Consider the following 19190-nt stretch of genomic DNA (forward strand, 5'->3'; position numbering starts at 1 on the left):
GCTCAGCACAATGAACAAACTAGTGTTCATGCATGCACAATCCTCGGTAGCACGGGCCCATCTGGACACCCCAAAGACACCTGCCCATGCAGCCAGGCCCCGCCCACAGCTCCTTGCTGGTCTAGAACCAGGCCCCGTGCTGGGCTCAGAAATGGGGAATGCTCACGGATGGGGTGCAGGCTGTAGCAGGAGCCCACTAGGAGGGGACTCACAGGGTGACGTTTAGCCACTGTGGGCCCTGGAAGCTGTTTCTCCCCATCGTGCAGAGAACTGGACTAAGGTGCAGGGGGCAGAGGCCAGGGCAGGAGGCACTGAATGACCCTGTCCAGGGATCAGGGTGGAGAAGGGCACTTCAGCCATGCCAGGTCCCTGCCCTGCAGGGCACCCAGGATCCCTAGGCCCTGGACCAGGGGTAAATGTGAGCACCTGTGCCCAAGCATGTACCCACCCATCCTCCACCTGTGCCCAGGCATGGACCCCCCCCCCGATCCTCCACCTGTGCCCAGGCATGGACCCCCCCCGATCCTCCACCTGTGCCCGGGTACCCCCTCCTCTGCCCTAACTTTGCCAACCACTCACAGCTCCCACCCTTCCCCCACCAGTGGGTCCCTGTCCAAGATCAGCTGACCTGAAGCTAATTCCCTCCCCTGCAGCACTACTAGCCTGGAGCCTATGGCTGGGGCCCCAGGGGCTGCAGCCTCCCCTTCCTCCTGGGGCCAGGGTGGCGGGCTCTGGGGGCCTGAGGGCAGGGTGACTCAGGCCCTAGAGGTGGGCGGGGCAGTGAGGACAGGGAGAGGTGTGACCCAGCAGCCCAGCTGCGCCTCCACCCACCGAAGGGAGGACCTGGTGACAGACCCCTTCTGGCCGCATCCGGGAGCACCTTGCCCACTCTGCCCCTCGCCGTCCCTCTCCGCTGCCGGGCTCACGGGGGCCTCATCCCTCCTTCCCTCCAGGTGCCCGGGAGCCGCAGGCTCAGAGCTTCACACGGGGCTGGGGGCTCCGAGCCTCGGGCCAGACCCGAGCCTGGGGCAGGGAGACCAGGGCAGAGAGAGCCCACTGCCTGTCTGCGCCCCCCACCTTTCACCTTGCAAACCGATGGGAGGGAGGTGAGGAGAGCAGGACCAGGGGCCCCGCCCCACCCCACGTCTGCAGGGTCCACCACGTGGCCTGTGGTTACCGTTTGCCCTGCAGGCTGTGTGGCCTCCGGGCGTGTAGCTGTGCCACGGAGCGCCCACCCCTCCAGTCTCGGGGACAAAGCTTCCACGGGCCGCGGGGCTTTCCTCGTGGGGCTATGGTGTCACGTTCTCCACCTGCCTCGATAGCCAGGATGTGCACCGCTGACCAGGACAGCTGGGGACCAGCTCCAGTGGACGGGACTACATGGGCCTCCAAGGGCCGGTCCCCGTTCTCTGGCACATCCGTCTGCCCCACGTCCCAGCCACGCTTGGCTAAGCCAGGGTTTCCACTGGAGCCGCTCTGGAGGGTGTGTAAGGTCCCCACCTGGGATCTGACTGGCACCTTCCTGATGACAAAGGAAGATAAGCACTTTTCCTGTCTATTGGGCACCTGGTTCCCTTTGCCTGTGTGCGAAGGGTCCAGCAAATCATTCTCCTGGTTTTCTTTTCTCTGTTAGGTTGCCTTTTTATGGGTTTGCTGCTCTTTTTATGTTTCAGATACTAGTTGCTCGTCAGATTTGTGTAATGAAAACAGTTTTTCTCTCTCTGTGGCTTGCCTTTTCACTCTCTTAACACGGTGTATTTTGAGAAACAGAAGTTATCAATTTTGATGTAGATTAATTTATCATTTTTCCCCTGAGAGAGATCGATGCCCTTTTTTCTATTAATACTTTATTTATTTATTTATTTTTAAAATTTATTTATGGCTGTGTTGGGTCTTCGTTTCTGTGCGAGGGCTTTCTCTAGTTGCGGCAAGCGGGGGCCACTCTTCATCGCAGTGCGTGGGCCTCTCATTATCGCGGCCTCTCTTGTTGCGGAGCACAGGCTCCAGACGCGCAGGCTCAGTAATTGTGGCGCACGGGCCCAGTTGCTCCGCGGCATGTGGGATCTTCCCAGACCAGGGCTCGAACCCGTGTCCCCTGCATTGGCAGGCAGATTCTCAACCACTGCGCCACCAGGGAAGCCCAATACTTTATTTTTTAGAACAGTTTTACATACACAGAAAAATTGGCAGATAGTACAGAGTTCCCATAAACTCACCTCCCCCAAACACACACACACACACACACACACACACACACACACACACACATACACGTGTCCGCTATTAGTAACATCTTGCGTTAGTGATACATTTGCTAAAATCAGTGAGCCAATATTGATACATTATTATTAACCAAAGTCCATAGTTGACATTGAGGTTCACTCCTTGTGCTGTACATTCTAAGGGTTTTGAGAGACCCGTGATGTCCTGTATCTACACTTGAAGTGTCACACACAGAGTCCCTTAACTGCTGTAATAATGGCTGTACTAAGTCTACCCACTGATCCTCCTCCCCTCCCCCAACCCCCGGTTCTTTTACCACTGATTCTTTTCCTGTCTCCATGATTTTGGTGTGTAGAGGTATCTGGTTGATGGTTTTTTGTTTGGTTTTTTTAAATTAATTTATTTATTTGGCTGCATCGGGTCTTAGTAGCAGCGCGTGGGTTTCTCTCTAGCTGTGGCGCGTGGGCTCTAGAGCACATGGGCTTAGTCGCGGCACGTGAGATCTTAGTTCCCGGACCAGGGATTGAACCTGTCCCCTGCATTTGAAGGCGGATTCTTAACCACTGGACCACCAGGGAAGTCCCTCTGGTTGCCATTTTAACGTGCATTTCCCTGCTGACGTGAATGTGTCTCCACGGGCTTCTCTGCCCTCTGGATTTCTCCTTTGGTGGGGCGTCTGATCTTGCGCACTTGCTGATTGTTGGGTTTCAAGAGTTTTCTCGTATTTTGGATGCCAGTCCTTCTCTTCTCATTCTCCTAATCCTGTCTTTCTGTCTTTTTTTACAGATTTGGTGGGTTTTGTACATTTCCTATTTAAAAAACAAATCTTTGTTGGTTTCAAGATCATGAAGGCGGTCTCCTATGTCGTTTTCCCCCTGATGCATTTACCATTGATCTAACTGACCTAAGGAATTTACCATCTTCCTAACCCACCTGGAATTGACAGCTGTGTGTGGTGTGAGGGAGGGATCGAGGCCCCCCCCATCCCGCTGCACGTCCATTGAGAAGACAGCCCTCCCCCCTGCACTTCAGTGCGGGGCTCTCCTTCGGCTCCCCCATCTATTTGCCTGTCTTTGCATCAATACCACGCTGTCTTGATCACCGGGTCTTTACAAGAGCTGCTCTCTCTTAAACATCACTGCTGCCACTTCAGTGAAACTGCTCTCCTCCAGGCCAAGTCGCTAAGTCCCGTGGTCGGTGCGGAGTCCCATCCTCCACCCGGCCCAGAGGTGGGCCACAAGCCTCCTTGGACTTTTTACTTGGCATCCAGGCACCCCTCCTGTCCCCAGCTGCTCCTGCTGTCTCCTTTGCTGGTTCCCCCTCAATTCTCTAACCACATAAAGCTGGGAGCCCTCAGGCATCTCTCCTAGCATCTGATCTCACTGTTTAGAAAGTGCTGAGTGTTGATGACACTCAAGTTTCTGTCTCAGCTTAGATCTCTCTCCTCAACTCCCAACCCCAGTAGCTGCAGCCACTCAGCAGTGCCACTGCATGTCCCCCGGGCATCATGCCAATGTGATAAACATCTGAAACGGAGCTCCCCGTCTTCCTCCCCGGTCCCTCCTCCCGCATCCGTTCCCATCTCGGCCGATAACATGCCATCCTTCTGGCTATTTTGGACACACCTGAGTCAGTGTTAATCCCTCCATCGCACACCATTTTTCCCATCCATCAGGATATCCTACAGGCTCTGCCTCAAAAGTGCATCCCGAATCTGGCTGCTTCTCACAGCCTCCTTGGCCACCGCCCCGGTACAGGCCACCTCAGCCCCCCACGTGGATGGTGGCACTAGCCTCCCAGCTGGTCTACTGTCGCCCTCCCTCCCTCCCCTTGCTCTGCAGGGCAGCCAGAGTGGTGCAGCTCGGAGCCCTCCAGCTCGTCCCACCCGGGGTCCTCTTGGTGACTGGACGTCCGAGTGACCTGGCAGGGAAGCTCCACTCTGACCCCTGATCTCATCTCTTCTCCCCCCGCTCTGCCCGTGCTCAGCTGACTTAACGTGCTTGCACGAGGCTTCTCCGATTGCAACACCCCCTTCCTGTCACTCGCTGTCCCTCCCCTGCCCCGACTTTCCCTTCATCATCTCCTTACAGTGACCTGTGTAAGCAGCCTTTTCACCTTCTGTCTGTCTCCCCTGCCTGGAGTATAAACTTCACAAAGGCAGGAATCCTGTTTTGTTCCCATGATTTCCACGGCACCCAGAGCTTGCCTGGCATGCGGTTGGTGCTCCACAATCACATGTTGGGAGGGGAAAACGGATGCACAGGGTCCCAGAGAGGCTGACCCACGAGATGCCGAGTGGAGGTCAAAGGGAGGGGCTGCTCATCCCCGCTCTTCTCGACTCACCTGGGCACGACCCCCCCGCCCCCCACACATCTGGGCCTGGGCTCTCCCTCCTGGAGCATCAAGGGTTGGGCTGGGAACCAGCACAGAGAGCATCTCTGCTCTGTAATAAATGGACAGACGGCCTCTGCAGGGGGTGAGGGTCTCTCCACCCCTTGGGCCACCAGAGGGTCCCTTCTCAGCAGCCCCCTGCCGCCTTCAGGGAAAAACCAAGGATGTCAGCTTGGCTCCCAACAGCTTGGGCCAGACACAACTGGCTGCCGTGTCAAGCTTCTGGCCCCTCCGACCATCCACGCTGCCTCCTGCCCAGACCCCCCAGGGGCCTCAGAAATGCCTCTGAGGAGGAAGCAGGTAGGACACTCTGAACACGTGTCTTCTCAGACGTCTGCCTCTGAGCACCACAGGTACACACTATCATGTCCCCACCGGACATCAGGACCAGCATGGTGACCCAGGGGACACCAGCTGGGACCCCTTCCACTGTATGCCAGACTCCAGCCCACCCAGGGCCTGGATGACCTCTCCAAGATACTGGCCTGCCGCGAGGGAGGGGATAACACCTGGTGCAAGGGCCCTACTTCTGGGCCTGCACGGAGGACAGCCTTGGGCCCGAGGGCGCCGGGCCAGATTCCGAGGGCAAGGATGTGTGCCTACTTTGCTCCCGGCTTTAGTCCTCATATCTAGAACCACAGCAGGGAACCTAGTAAGTATTTATGTGACGGCTGGATACAGAGGTAGGGCGAGGCGGGGGTCACTCACCTGTAGCCATCAGGCTGACCAGCGTGGAGGCGGTGATGGTGGCCGAGGTCAGGGTTCTGGTTTATTTAGTGGTTACAGAAAAGACGGGAATTCTAACCCTGCCTCTGTGAGCCACAGAACCTCAGTTTGCCCCCCTCTAAGTGGGGGAGCTGGGAGGACCACTCACGAAAACGTGCCCTGGGCGAGTCCCCTTGTGAAGGTTCCTCACTGTTCACTCCCTGCACGAATGTCACCTCCTCAGAGAGGCCTGCCCCCCGCAGCGGTCACTTCCTAGCACATTCTCCTGCTTAATTTCCTTCTTGACATGACGTTCTCTGAAATGACCTGTCCAAATTCCTTTCCTCGATAACGCCCACCCCTCCTCTGGCTGGGACTGAGGGTGGAGGGATGGATCTGGCCCTCTCCTTGGGTAGCAGGCTGGGCAGGAAGGAACGGATGCTGACCGGGTCACCGTGGCTTCAGCGCTGAGCACTGGCCAGAACAAGGGACTCGCTCTCCTGCCCCTGAGGCTCCGAAAAACTGACCAGCAGTGCCTGGAGCTGAGACCTCCTTCCCTTCCCGCACCCCCCACCCCCACCCCCAGCATCCTCTGAGATCTGGGGCCTGGTGGGGACGGTGCCGGGTTACACAGGAAGGAGGGCCCAGGGTGACCCGGGCAGGGCCAGACCAGGTGCTGCTCTGGGGCTGGGTACTGGGGGGTGGGAGGGTTGTGGACACCTGGAGAGGGAGGATGAGGGTGGCTGGAGCCTCCAGAGGGGATACCTGGGAGATTCCCAGGGTGAAGGAAGAGTGGGAGGGTCAGGGGCGCCCTCGGAAGGAGCAGGTAGAGGGGGAGGATGGAGCAGGGAGCCCTGCACAACCGCGTGCCTGGGGCGGGGAAGGAGCCGCGGCTCCGGGGACCTCGCCCGGCTAAGGTGTCCAGGGGGTCCCAGGCCCCGTCCCCTTCTGCCCCGGCCGGGTCCCGGTAATTCTCGGGGTGGTCAGTGGGGGAGCCCGCGTGGGACGGGCGGCGAGCGCATCCCCACCCGCCGTGCGCGGGCCCGCGCCGGAGAGTCTGTCTGCTCCAGGCCCGGGGTCGCCCCGCCCCGGCCCCGCCCCGGCCCCGCCCCCCGCGCCGCCGCCGGCGGCCCACGTGACCAGCCGGGTGCAAACAAGCCGGTCAGCTGACCCGGCCCGACTGCGCCGTCATCTCGGCTATAAGCGCGCGACCTCCCGGGCTGTCCGCTGTAACCGGGTCGCCGCCGCCATGCAGACCCCCTGCCTGCTGCTGCTGCTCGCCCTCGGCCTGCTGGCCGCGCCCGCCGCCGCGCTCGTCAGGTGAGCCCCGCAGCTCGCGCGCCCCGGTGACTCCCGGGCACCCCCTGAGCGCCCCGCGCGGGATGCGGCTCTGCCGCCCCCGCGGCCTCCTGCAGGGCCCACCCTCGGGCGGGGCGGGGGGAGCTCTGCAGGTGCGGGGCTCGCCCAGGGCCCCCGCCAGCCCCGCGACCCTGCCTCTCTACCACCGTGGGGTCGGCCTTGCGGGGAGCGGAGGAAGCAGGAGGGAGGGCGGCTGTGACTGGGAGCCGACCCGGCGTCCCCAGGACAGGTAGGGTGGGAGCCTGTACTCGGGGCCCGCTCTCGGGTGGAAGTCGGGAAACCGAGGGGTAGGCCCAGGAGCCCGCTGAGCCTGGGCAGGTCATTTTCCTGCCTGGGGTCCCCTTTACTAGATGTGAACTGGTTGCGGTCTCACCTGGTTTGTCCCATGAGATCTTACCGCAGGTCCTGGGCCAGCGGGGAGACCCTCTGGACACCAGGAGACCCACACATCCCGGAGTCCAGAGGGAGTCGGCCTAAGGAGTGGGCCTGGGAGAACGGCCCAGCTGGCACCAGGCTGTGGGCGACTCCCCCCACCCTGGGGTGGGGCTCTGTCACAACAACACCAGCTGCCCCCAGTAAGGACCATGCCCTCCTCAGGCCTGGGGGTTCCACCGGGCCCAGTGACTCCACGGACTATCAGGCCTGGTCCAGGGAGGGCTGTGCCATGCTGTGTCAGCAAGGCGGAGGGTTCCCCCCCCCACTCCCGGCCTTGCAAGGCAGCCTGTTCGCCCAGCAGGGGAGGGGTGCGGTGGGCCCATCCCCTTCTGCCCCTGCCCACCCCCTTGCCCTCCCAGGGCCTTTGTGCTCGGCCTGGGCAGGCATGCTTCCACCTCTGTTGTGGGCCTTTGCCTGCGGGCAGGTGGGTGAGGTCTCAGGGCTGCAGGAGCTGGCTGGGGCCAGAGCGGACCGAGCCTTGCCGAAGGGCTGGCTTGTGTGGGCTTTTGAGTGGGCGCCTCTGTGCGCTGTGGCCTGGGGGCGAGTAGTCCCAGCTGGAGCAGTTGTGGCGGAGCTCCTGCAGGCCTGAGCCTGCCCTGGCCTCACCCCCAGGCCCTCCCCCGGGGGTGGACAGCAGTGGAGAAGGAAGCCTGGGGCCTCTTGGGGCAGGGCAGCTGAACCCCAGCCCTTCACATCTCCCAATCCTATGGGACCGCTGGCACCTGTTTCCTTAGTTGCTGGAGGGCGTGTCCCTCCCTCCCCCCAGGCAAGGACCTCAGGTTCTTCCAGCCTATCCGCTCTTAGGCAAGAGGCGAAAGCCGCATCTTCCTGGAGCACACCCTTGGCCTGCTAGGAAGAGCCAGCTGTGACCTTGAACGCGAAGATTCCCAGGGCTGGGAAGACATTTCATCCAGTAGCTCTGTTTGGTCCGGTGGCTCTCCCCTCCCACCCCCTGGGGCAGGTTCAGACCCCTGGGGAGCCGGGGAGCTGGGGACGGAGAAGGGCCCCTCACTCTGCTCCCTGCTGGCAGAACGCCCTGCTCCCTCCTGCTGGGTGGGCCACCCAGGCTGGCGCGTGTGCTGAGAAGAGCGCTCCAGGCGGGGGCGCTGGGGCTTGCGTGGCGGAAGGCAGGCCTGGAAGCCCCCGCCTCCAGGGCCCAGGCGCCATCCTTGCCCTCCTTCGGCCTGTGTGGGGGGAGAGCCGCTGGGCTCAGTGTGGCTTGGGGTGAGGACTGCAAGGAAGCAGGGTCATGTGAGGGGGACTGGGGGGTGGGCAAGGAGGCCTTCTCGGAGGGGGTGGCCTGGAAGTCCCATCTGACAGGCAGGAGGTGGCCACCCCATAAGTCAGATGGGTAAACTGGGACCATCTCAACGTGTGGTGTGCGTGGAGAGTGGCAGGTTTGGCCAGAGGGCCAGGCAAATGGGACTCCACGGAGGGCTTTGGGCAGACGTGACAGGTGACCACCGACACCCTCATAGCCCGCGCTGGTCACTGTCCCAGAAGAGAGCAGAGCGGGCCCAGAGTAGGGACAGTGGGGTGCAGGTGTTTGGGGGGGGGCGGTTGGAGCAGGCGTGTTGGGCCTCCAGCCTGGATGTAGGTGTGGGAGCCTCCAGGTGAGGTGGCAGCCAGCAGGCCCTGACGAGCCCGGACCCCTGTCTTGACAGGATTCCACTGCACAAGTTCACATCCATCCGCCGGACCATGTCGGAAACGGGGGGCCCCATGGAAGACCTGATCGCCAAGGGCCCCGTTTCAAAATACTCCCAGGGGGTGCCCACTGCGACCCAGGGGCCCATTCCTGAGATTCTCAAGAACTACATGGATGTGAGTTTCGGTGGGGGCGGGGGGGTCGGCCGGGGGCTGGGGGAGCGGGTTGACTACGAACACAGTTGTGGACAGGGGCTGGCTCTTAGGACGGGTTCTGTGAGCCAGCGTGGATTTCGCTGAAACACTCGTGTTCTCAGCCCCCAGTGGTTTTGGGGGCTTTAGCTGTGTGCTATGGGGGAGGGGCTTCTGCTCAGCCACGCCCTTCGCCGTGGGTGCCGCCCACAACCCCCTCCAGGCTGAGGGCTCTGACCTCCCACGTCCTCCCCAGCTCCCCTGCCCATCCTGGTCCTCGTCCCGCGGGGGCTGAGAGGGTTGACTGGAGTGGCCCTGGCACCTCCCTGACGTCTCCCCCACGTGCCACCACCCGTCAGCTCAGAGCTGGGCCGGCGTCTTCATCCTGGTGGCCAGCCTGGGGGGAGCTGCGTCAGCCTCTACAGATGAGGGCGCTGGGCACAGCACGGAGGAGCCCAGAATCGGGCCCAGGCCTGCCCGAGAGTCTGTGGGTGGGGGCCTGGGGGTCCCTGAGCTTGGGTCGCCTGTGTGCCCAGGTGGCACTAACTGCTCTGGAGCTTCTGTGCTCTTGCCCGTTTTGCTGGAAGGCCTGGGGCGACCTGTGGCCCAGTCCCTGGGCCCTATCTTCCTCTTGGGTCAGCGGCCAGCCCTTATGTCCACTGCTCGTTGAGGGGGAAACAGGCTCAGAGGTGGAACATTCTGGAAGCTACACAGCAAGGTGGGGCCAGGTCCTGGGCCCCAGCCTGGTACCTCTGGGACTGCCCAGGTGACATCCTCTTTGCACCCCCCGCCCCCAGGGTCTTGGGGAGCCAGCTCCTTGCTGCCATCCAGCCTCTGGTCCACGTAGGTTTGGGACGGGTGGCCTTGCCCTCTGTTCTGCCTGGCTGGAGCCCCAGCTGTGCCAGGAAGCTGTGGCCTCACAGGCATGTGACCAGGCTGGTCGGAGGGGCCGTCTGCCTGGGGCCTGACGGACCAGTTCCTAGTTCCTGTCGCCCCCAGCGCGCGCACACACACACACACACACGCGTACACACCACGGAGATTTGCTGAGTCATTCTCTGACCCCATGCCCCCCCCCGCCCCCCCAAGTCTGGACACTTCTGTCGGGTCATGAGTCAGCGGCTGCCAAAGTGGCCGGCAAGAGATGCCTGGAGGGGTCGGAGCCAGAATCCTGCAGCAACTGCTGGCCCAGCCTCCCTCCCTGGGGAAGGGAGTGCCCGGGAGGCAGGGCCCAGATGACTCCAGACAAAACTGCCCACGTTCTCTGACCTGCGAGAGGGCCAAAGACGGGGTTTCCCTTGGAGGCTCCGAGGGTCACGTGCCCCCTTCATGCTCACCTGAGCCCTCGATCAGCACCTGGGCCTCCCCCGGGCAGCCTGTGCTGCCCTGTGTACAGATGGTAACACTGAGGCCCAGAGCAGTGAAGGCAGCATGGCTGGCAGTGAGGGACTCGGCCTGCGCCCTCGGCCTCCGCTGTGGATCTTCTCCCCTCGGCCACCTAGATCCCTCTGCCCGGGGCCTTCCAGGCTTGGCCCCGTGGGGCAAGAGCCCGTGGAACCTGAGGCCCGAGTCAGGCCCTGACTTGACCCTCATGCTGGGAGGAGGTCTTCCCTCCTGGGGCCCTGGACCCGTGAATCACAGAGGGTTTTCGGGCAGGCGTTTCAACCCTCTCGCGACACTGACTCCACCGCTGGTTTTGGGTCTTTCACGCGGGGTGGTCGTCCCCCAGCTCACATGGTCAGCCAGGGGCGGGGTGGTACCCAGGGGCCCTGGAACCTGAAGTGCCCATGGGTACCAGGACCGAGGGCTCGGGAGGGGCAGGTGGGGGTGGGCAGCCGAGGCAGCAGGTCTGACCCTGGGCTCCTCCCCTGGCCCGGGCCTTCTCTGGGCCCCGTGGGGAGGCGAGGGTGCCCCTTGCCCTAACCCTGACAGACCCTACCTCCCACCCAGGCCCAGTACTACGGGGAGATCGGCATCGGGACACCCCCGCAGTGCTTCACGGTGGTCTTCGACACCGGCTCCTCCAATCTGTGGGTCCCGTCTATCCACTGCAAACTGCTGGACATCGCCTGCTGTAAGTCAGCCTGTCCCACGCCTCTCCCCGGTGGCCAGAGGGAGACCGAGGGCCGGGCCCAGCCCCTGCCTGCCATGGACTCGGGAGGGTAGGGGCCCTGGGGAGGGGCACGCAGCCCTCCATCCTTCTCCCGCATGCGCTCTCCCCGTGGGCGGTGGGGGTCAGCTGTCCAGCCTCAGCCCACCTTCTCCAGTCCTGGGGCGTAGCGGTGGGAAGGCGCAGACCTCTGGTGGCCCTGTCCTGGCACCTCTTGGGCAACTCGCAGCTCCCACCTCTCGGCCACACCAGACAGGCTTCCCTCCCTGGGGTCTCCACCCTTGCTCACATCCGGGCTGGGACCGTGGGAGCCAAGGATGGAGCGAGTTGTGGGCCAGACCACCCGCCCCAGGAGGGTGGCTCGGTGGACGGGCGGCAGCAGGCGGTGGTGGGGGCCCAGCGGGTCTGGTCGTGGCCCAGCGGGCAGCCTGACGGGCTCCCGGCCGGTGCAGGGACCCACCACAAGTACAACAGCGGCAAGTCTAGCACGTACGTGAAGAACGGCACTTCCTTCGACATCCACTACGGCTCAGGCAGCCTCTCCGGGTACCTGAGCCAGGACACCGTGTCGGTGAGTCTGTCTCTGGGCCGCTCCCCGTGGAGGGGGTTTGCCCTCCTAACCAGGGGTCTGTGCCAGCTCCCCAGAGGGGAGGCAAGCAGTGGTCAGCTGAGCGAGGGGCCTGGGGGTTCAGCTTGAGCAAAGGCCCAGAGGTGAGGCAGCTCAGTGTGCTTGGTGCTGAGGAAGTGGTAGTGGGACGGGGACGGGGTGGACGTGGTCCCGCGTGCGGGCTGGGCGACAGCTGGGAGATTGGAAGGGGAAGCGGGCAGAGAGCCACTGAGGCACAGGTGTAAGAGCGCCGGGCACGGCTCTGGGACCAGGACCCCGTGAGTGATTAGTGGTGAGGCCCCCGGCCACGGGGCCGCGTGGAAGAGCCAGTGGGAAGATGGGGTCCCGTGCTGACGTGTTGGCTTTGAGATGCCGTTGGGTGATGGCGTCAGGCATGGCCGGGGTCCCTGCAGCTGGAGCTGCTGGCAGAGGGGCACCTGCAGAGGATGCCGGGCGGGAGCGGGCAGCAGCTGGGGGGCGGGGGCTGGGGAGGGGCCTGCAGGACGTGCCCGCCTCCCCCGGGGAGGGCTGGGGGGCCCTTGTGGGCTCTGCCCGGGCCCCTGTGCCTCTCACAAGCTCTGGGGTGGAGCTGCTGGGGCCAGGCCGCAGGAGGGGCCCGGGTTGGGAGTTGTAGAGGAAGAGGAACAAAGCAGAAGATGGTCCCCTCCCAGCCCCCAGCCCCAGGAAGGCCGCAGAGCGTACTGCGGGACTTGGATGGGGGAGTGGCAGAGGCGTGGGGGGAGGACCCTTCCTCCAGCTGGCCTGTTTCTTTCTGACCGTCCTGGCAGGTCAGGGGCGTCCTGGCAGGTCAGGGGCGCTGTGGTTCCCTGCGGGCCACCCCTCCCCCTCCCCCTCCTTATCTGCCTGCCCAGGTTTATCTGCAGGGGCCCCTCCGCCAGGTTCTCTCTGGGCCTGAGATGGGATGTCACCCAGCATGTTCCCCTCCTAGTTTCAGCCCCAAACAGCCGTTTCTTCCCACGTCCTGCCCTGTCTTTATCTGCAGCTCCTGGTGGCTGGGGGTGGTGGCGGGGGAAAGGGGGGGGAATGTGTGGTCTTGAGTCCAGGGTCGGGTCACGGGTTCCCCAAGGGCAGGAACAGGCCTAAAGGGAGAGCTGTGGGTGGGAAAGCCTGAGCTCACAACCCCACTCTTCCCTACTCCCTCCGTTTGCATCTATCCTTGAAATATTCCTGGCAGAGTGTGGGCCCCGCACCCCCGTTGTCCCCACCTGTGTCCGGCCCGGGGTTGCCAGCCCTTTCTTCTGGGTCCTCTGCCCTTCTTGAGTCTCCTGTGTGCTACCTGACAGGCATCGACTGAGCTGGGCTTTGTAGCCGTGGCTGCCCGTGCAGGGACGGGAGGTGATGGGCCGCCCAGGGCCCAGCGTTGGGCTTGGCGGTCTACGTGGCCCACTGACTCCCCCCCCCCCCCCCCGTGGCCCTCAGGTGCCCTGTAAATCAGGGTTGTCGAGCCTGGGCAGCATCAAGGTGGAGAGGCAGACCTTCGGGGAGGCCACCAAGCAGCCGGGCATCACCTTCATCGCAGCCAAGTTCGATGGCATCCTGGGCATGGCCTACCCCCGCATCTCCGTGAACAACGTGGTCCCTGTCTTTGACAACCTGATGCAGCAGAAGCTGGTGGACAAGAACATCTTCTCCTTCTACCTGAACAGGTGGGGCAGGGCGAGTCCCTGTCACGCCGGCCCTTCCCGTGTCCCCCTGCCAGGCACTGGGTCACAGCTCCTGAGCTCTGACTGCAGGATGGGTTGGCGCCCTCTCACAGACGGACAAGCAGCCCCTACAGAAGGCTGTGTCTCACCGGGGTCTCCAAGTCGGGGGTGCTGGGCCCCCGGGTCTGGGATCTTGGAGAGCCAGAGCCGGGCCGGGGTCTTGGCAGGGTTCCCTCCCATGTCAGTCTGCCCACCATTCCTGGGCCTGGTGATGGGCAGATGTGGTCTTAGCCTCCCGGGTCATTTTCGGCCCACAGGGGACCAGGCCACGAGCTTCAATCTGTGACAGTTCTGGAGGCAAGAGGGCCAGGGTTTTCCTGCGGGGATGACCTCGGGGAGGGCTTGGGGCGATGTTGCGTGGGAGGCCTCCCCAGGGGTGCTGCTACCCTGTAGAGGCAACGCCAGGCGCCTTTCGTGCCGGGGAGGGGGTCCTTGGGAAGGGGTCTCACTCCTCCAGCTCCCGGCCTCTTCCCAGGACGACAGTGCTGCGGGCCTTGAGAGGGAGCCCCAGACAGGAGGGGGGATGCAGCTGTGCTGAGGGTGAGGTTCCGGGCAGGGCGTGAGCCGGGCGGCCGCTGCCCTGAGCTGCTCCTGGTCATTGAGCCCTACGTGCTGCCACCCCCCCACCCCCGGGGTCTGACCCCAGGCATTTCTGGCGGAATTCCAGTCCAGAGCCCTCGGCCTGGCCTCTGTGTGGAAACTGCCTTCTGTCCCTTGCTAGGTCAGTGGCAAATACTCAGCAGCTACTTGGGGCCAAGCTGCCTGCTAGATGCTGGGGTGCAGGTAAACAGGTGGGGCCGTTCCCCCTGAGTTCTTGGGTCCAGGGGAGGCAGACGAGGTGCAGCGGACCCGGGAGATCGGCCAGGCCTGGGACTGGGGATGGGTGGCCCAGCGCTATGACTTCCCGGGTGATGGGCTGAGGCAGGAAGTGGGGGGCGGATGGCTTGCAAGGGCAGGGCTGAGGGTGAGGAGGGGCACTGGAGGTGTGATCTTTCCACACAGTGGGTTTTGGGGGTGACAGGAGGTGGGGGCCACGGTGGTGGTGGAAGGACAAGTTCAGCGAGGTGCTCCTGAGTGCTGGGGACGGCCAGGCAGACGATGCTGAGCTCAGAGTATTAATATAAGTATATAAGTTAATATAATTAATATAAGTATTAATGTAAGTGTAAATAAGAGGTGGGGAGAGTCAAAAGCTGAGATCCGAAGGGGGAGCGAGTCATGGAAGGATCTGGATGGAGGACATCCTCGGGAGCAGCAGGTGCAAAGGGCCTGGGGCAGGAACAGCTGGCTCAGCTTCTTTCAGGGTTGCCGGCACCTCCTCCTGGAAGCCCTTGGTTTTTCTTCCAGGCAGGTCAGGTCCCTGCTCCTGGGGCTGTTACCATTCGTGTCCCCATCTGCCTGCTGGCCTGACCCTGGCTGTCCTCAGCTGGCAGACCAGGAGCCCCGAGGCCCAAGCAGGATCTCTTCTGCTCAGGATGGGGCTTGGCCTGCAGTCCACACTGGGTGTGGGATCAGAGCCCCTCCCCCCTTCTGGATCCTTCCATCCCTGCACACCCAGGAAGAGTCCTGCCCTGGGGCACCTTCTGAGATCCATCCTCCCATCCCTGATTTCTGACCTGGTCCCAGCCTGGGGCAGGGGTGGGCGGGGCAGCAGACTCCCTCCTTCCTCCCCCACCAGGGACCCAAATGCGCAGCCCGGGGGTGAGCTGATGCTGGGCGGCACTGACCCCAAGTACTACAAAGGCTCGCTGATCTACCACAACGTCACACGCATGGCCTACTGGCAGATCCACATGGACCAGTGAGTACTGGGGGCGGGCCCCTCCCTTGGCTCCCCAAGGGGCGTGGCTTGTGGGGTCCCGCCCCCAGCCTCAGCAGCACCTTGTGGGGGTGGGGGGGGGCCGGGCGGGGTGGGCCTGGACCCTGTGTCCCGCCAGCCCAAGGTGCTCTGGCCACCTTCTGGTGCCCAGCCGAGCTCTTGTACTCGGGCTGCAGCCCGTGTCCCCTCGTCCACACGCCGCCTAGGGGTCTGCTACCCTGCTCTTGGCTTCTCCCGCCGCCTCCCCTCCCGTCCCACCCAACTCTGCTCGAGGCCGAGTCCTGCCGTGGGGGCCGGGTCTCCAGTGGCCCTGGGAGGGGACTCACACCTCCTCCGCTGCAGGGTGGACGTGGGCAGCAGCCTGACCGTGTGTAAGGGGGGCTGTGAGGCCATCGTGGACACGGGCACCTCCCTCATCGTGGGCCCCGTGGAGGAGGTGCGGGAGCTGCAGAAAGCCATCGGGGCCTTGCCGCTGATCCAGGGCGAGGTGAGCGGGCCGGCGGGGCCGGGGTGGGGGGAGGGCGGGCCCCCCAGGCCGCCGTGCCCCTCCCCCCGTGCATGCAGTGTCTTCTCGTCCCCCCTTAGTACATGATCCCCTGCGAGAAGGTGTCCAGCCTGCCCAAGGTCACCGTGAAGCTGGGGGGTAAAGCCTACAAGCTGTCCCCAGAGGACTACACGCTCAAGGTGAGTTGGGGATCGCGGGGGCGTGGGGCGGAGGACGCCTAAGGGTGCGGCTTGGGCGGTGACCTTCGCTGGCCGTTGCAGGTGTCGCAGGCTGGGAAGACCATGTGCCTGAGCGGCTTCATGGGCATGGACATCCCCCCGCCCGGCGGGCCGCTCTGGATCCTGGGCGATGTGTTCATCGGCCGCTACTATGCCGTGTTCGACCGCGACCAGAACCGGGTGGGCTTGGCCGAGGCTGCCAGGCCATAACTGGCTCCCCGCCCGCTGACAGAGTCCGGAGGAGGGTCGAGGAGGAGAAGGAGGCCGCACCCCTGCCTTCCCGGCCACCCCGCCACACACACACACTCACACTTGCACTTGCACTCGCAGCACAGCTCTCTGGAGGCCACCCAGCCCGACGGGCCTGCGGTTCCGTCCTGTGGTTTTCCCCTCCCTGGTTTCGGAAAAGCTGCCTGCTTGTCTGTCTGTCTGTCTGTCTGCTGGAGGGGCAGGCCGGGGGCAGAGCCAGTGGGTGGCTCTGGTGCACAGGGTCCTTGCTCTAACTTGGAAGACCCAGCCCTCTGGGCAGCTGTGCATCCTAGGACCCCCACCCCCAGGGTAGTTCCCTCCCCAGCCTGCACCTCGGGGGCCTGGCCACCCAGCACCGCCCAGCGCCAGGCTGCCCTCTCAGTCCCCCCTCCGTGCAGCTTGGGGCCCGGTGCTCTGCACTGCGGCCCCCACCCGTCTGCCCTAGACCCAGCGAGGAAGGGGCCAGCTGAGGCCTGAGGATGAGCTGGAACGAGCTGGCAGGGGACAAGAGCTAGTCTTGTGAGGCCTGCGGTGGGGTCATCCTGGGGCTTGACTCCGTTGTGGCGGACATTCAGGGCATTCGGTAGCCTGGGGGTGGGGTGGGAGGGGAGGGGGCTGGTGCCGGCCTTCCCTGCAGCTGCCCCCCGTCTTGAGTTGCCGGGAGCCAAAGTTGGCATGAAAATAAAATTGTTTAGGCCTCTTACTGTGTGTTGGCGTGTTTTGTGCTTGGTGGGGAGGGTGGTGGGGAAGGAGCTGGTGTGGCTGGTGCCCTGCTGTCATCTCAGAGGGAGGGCTGACCCAGCTACCCTGGGGTGCCCCCCTGGGGTCGCCCCGGGCCTGGCTCACAGACCCAGACCCCAAGACTTTTGTCCCCTGCCCAGCCTTGCGGCCGAGACGCTGCTGGTAGGGGGCTGGCTTGTATGGGGGCCTGGAGCAGTGAGCAGCAGGGTGGGGCCCAGCACAGGACTGCTTATGTGAGTGCCTTCATGGAGGCATGATTTTCAGGCCCAGGTGAGTGTCCTCCATGTTTCCTTGGAGAATGTTCCACCAGCAATGGGGCCCCCCAGTGTTCCCTGATCCCCCTGCACACATGATTCGGGCCAAGGAAAGAGGCCTGATGGGGCTGGTGGCACCTGGGCAGCCTGCCTCTCATCTGGGCCTCCTCGCCAGCCCCTGGAAGCCGTATCTCCGTGTGTGAGCCATGCCGACGCTGGAGCAGGCCAGCCTGGGGTCCTGGGGTTGCAGGGATCCAAGTTAGGAATCCCGTCAGGCCACAGCAACTTCCTGGCTGCTCTGGCCTGTTTGGTGGGGGTAGGGGGGGTGGTCAGAAGCAGCTGCACAGTCAGGAGGTTTTGAGGGATGAATAGGAGTTTGTGAACACTTGGTGGTGGGGCAGATTCTTCAGGGGTGGTTAACTCTGGACTCCTCCTTGGAACCCACCCCCTGCAGGCGTAGGGGTCTGGCTGATGTGACATTTGTTGTCATCCTGGTGCCTTCTCAGCCAGCAGGGCTGTGGCTGTCACTGACCTGGCCCCAGGAGGCCCAGGGGCTGCACCCCAGAGCTGAGCCCTAGCAGGCGCCTTCCAGAATTACAAAGATCATGAACACGTGCCCGGTGTTCTCTGCACCTGAAATTCGAGCTGGGAGTGGGCAGAGCTCTGCGGGGCTGCAGGGTTTCTGGGGAGACTCATCAACGCTGGTGCCTGGGAGGCCCGCAGGACAGGGCTGCCAGGGAGGACGCAGCCCTCCCCTCACCCCCTGCCCGTTGACCGTCCTGGGCCCGCTGTCCACTCTCTGTCCCCTCAGCCTCCCACCACCCAAGGCCGGCCAGCAGGGGCTCACCGACTCACGGGCCCCTGCTCTGCTTGTCCTGCTCACCGTGACCCTCGGCTGGAGGGTCCTCTCTTCTGGAACACGGGGACGAGTGTGGCGGGATGCCCCAGACCCCTGGACACTGTGTGGGTTAGCGCAGGCCGAGCCCCCAGCCCCTAGTCCAGACCATCAGGGCACTGATGTCCTGCCCAGAGTCGGGCCAGTGCAGCCGCCCTGCGCTGACCCCAGGAGGGCCCCGTTCAGCTGGCCGGGATTCTCCGGACCCTGCAGTCTGACTCTGGGCTCAGACCCGGCTTCTGTGACCCGATCCTGAGCCTGGAGTCTCTGTCTAGGGAAGGTGGGTGACAACAGGGAAGTCCTCGCGGTGGGCCCGATGGACACGATGAGGAGCCCAGCACAGGGCCTGGCGTTCGGCCGCTCCAAACGCTGGCTCTCGTCCTGGCTGGCTCAGCCCTGCTCAGCACCAGCCCAGGGGGCGCCGGTGGGCGTGTCCTGCCTGGAGGACACCCAGCCTCGGGCTGAGCTCTCAGGAGCCCACCTGAGTCCAGCCCCTTCCCAGCGACCTGCAGCAGCCTCCTGTGGGCCGGGCGCCCTCTCCTGCTGCCCGAGGACCAGCTGGACGCAGGGGCAGACCAGCCCGTTGGCCCCTTACAGCAGCCTGTACAGCCCTGGGTAGCGCCTGGCCCAGGGGAGACCAGCTCAGACACCAGGGAGACCCAGGTGGCCTAGTTCACAGGCCACTCACAAGCCTGGGAGGGCCCCTTAGGTCAGACTCAGCCCGATTGGGGTCCGGTGCCCCCAGGCCAGGCCCTTGGGAAAGGGGCAGTGGGGTTTGGATGAGGGAGACTGAACCCCAGTTCCCCGCAGTCCCCATCTGCCCTCAGAGACCTGTGGGCCCTGGGCCTGGGCCCTGCTGAGGGCGTGGTCAGGGCGGGGGGCGAGCTTTGCTTGGGAACCCCTCCCACTTGAAGACGGTTTTATCAACATCCTTAAAGCCAGCTCTTGCGCTGCGGGGTTCCTGACCAGCCCGGACAGAGGCTGTACCAGGGTCAGCCAGGGGGTGGGGGCGGGGCAGGGGAGGGGCCTGGAGCGGGGGTGGGACGTGTCCAGGGACCGGGGTGCAGAGAAGGGCTCGGGCTCAGAGCGCACTGAGGCAGGGGAGAGAAGTGTTCA

The 19190-nt window shown here is 63.7% G+C and overlaps 1 protein-coding gene across 1 annotated transcript; it reads left to right on the forward strand.

The window, feature by feature from the left end:
* Positions 1 to 6466: 6466 nt before the first annotated feature.
* On the forward strand, positions 6467 to 16887 carry CTSD (cathepsin D). Its single transcript, XM_082478041.1, has 9 exons — positions 6467 to 6639; positions 8778 to 8937; positions 10903 to 11026; positions 11515 to 11633; positions 13110 to 13336; positions 15072 to 15194; positions 15555 to 15699; positions 15798 to 15896; positions 15978 to 16887. Exons 1-9 carry the CDS (start codon positions 6569 to 6571, stop codon positions 16143 to 16145), a joined length of 1236 nt encoding a protein of 411 aa, XP_082334167.1. The 5' UTR covers positions 6467 to 6568; the 3' UTR covers positions 16146 to 16887.
* Positions 16888 to 19190: the final 2303 nt, after the last annotated feature.

The sequence above is a fragment of the Balaenoptera physalus genome, assembly GCF_965194825.1.
Source record: "Balaenoptera physalus genome assembly, chromosome: 10".
NCBI lineage: Eukaryota > Metazoa > Chordata > Mammalia > Artiodactyla > Balaenopteridae > Balaenoptera > Balaenoptera physalus.

Coding starts and splice junctions, on each gene's coding strand:
- CTSD (XM_082478041.1), top strand. CDS start 6,569: ATGCAGACCCCCTGCCTGCTGCTGCTGCTCGCCCTCGGCCTGCTGGCC. Junction 8,938..10,902: donor TTCTCAAGAACTACATGGAT/GTGAGTTTCGGT, acceptor CCTCCCACCCAG/GCCCAGTACTACGGGGAGAT. Junction 15,897..15,977: donor CAGAGGACTACACGCTCAAG/GTGAGTTGGGGA, acceptor TGGCCGTTGCAG/GTGTCGCAGGCTGGGAAGAC.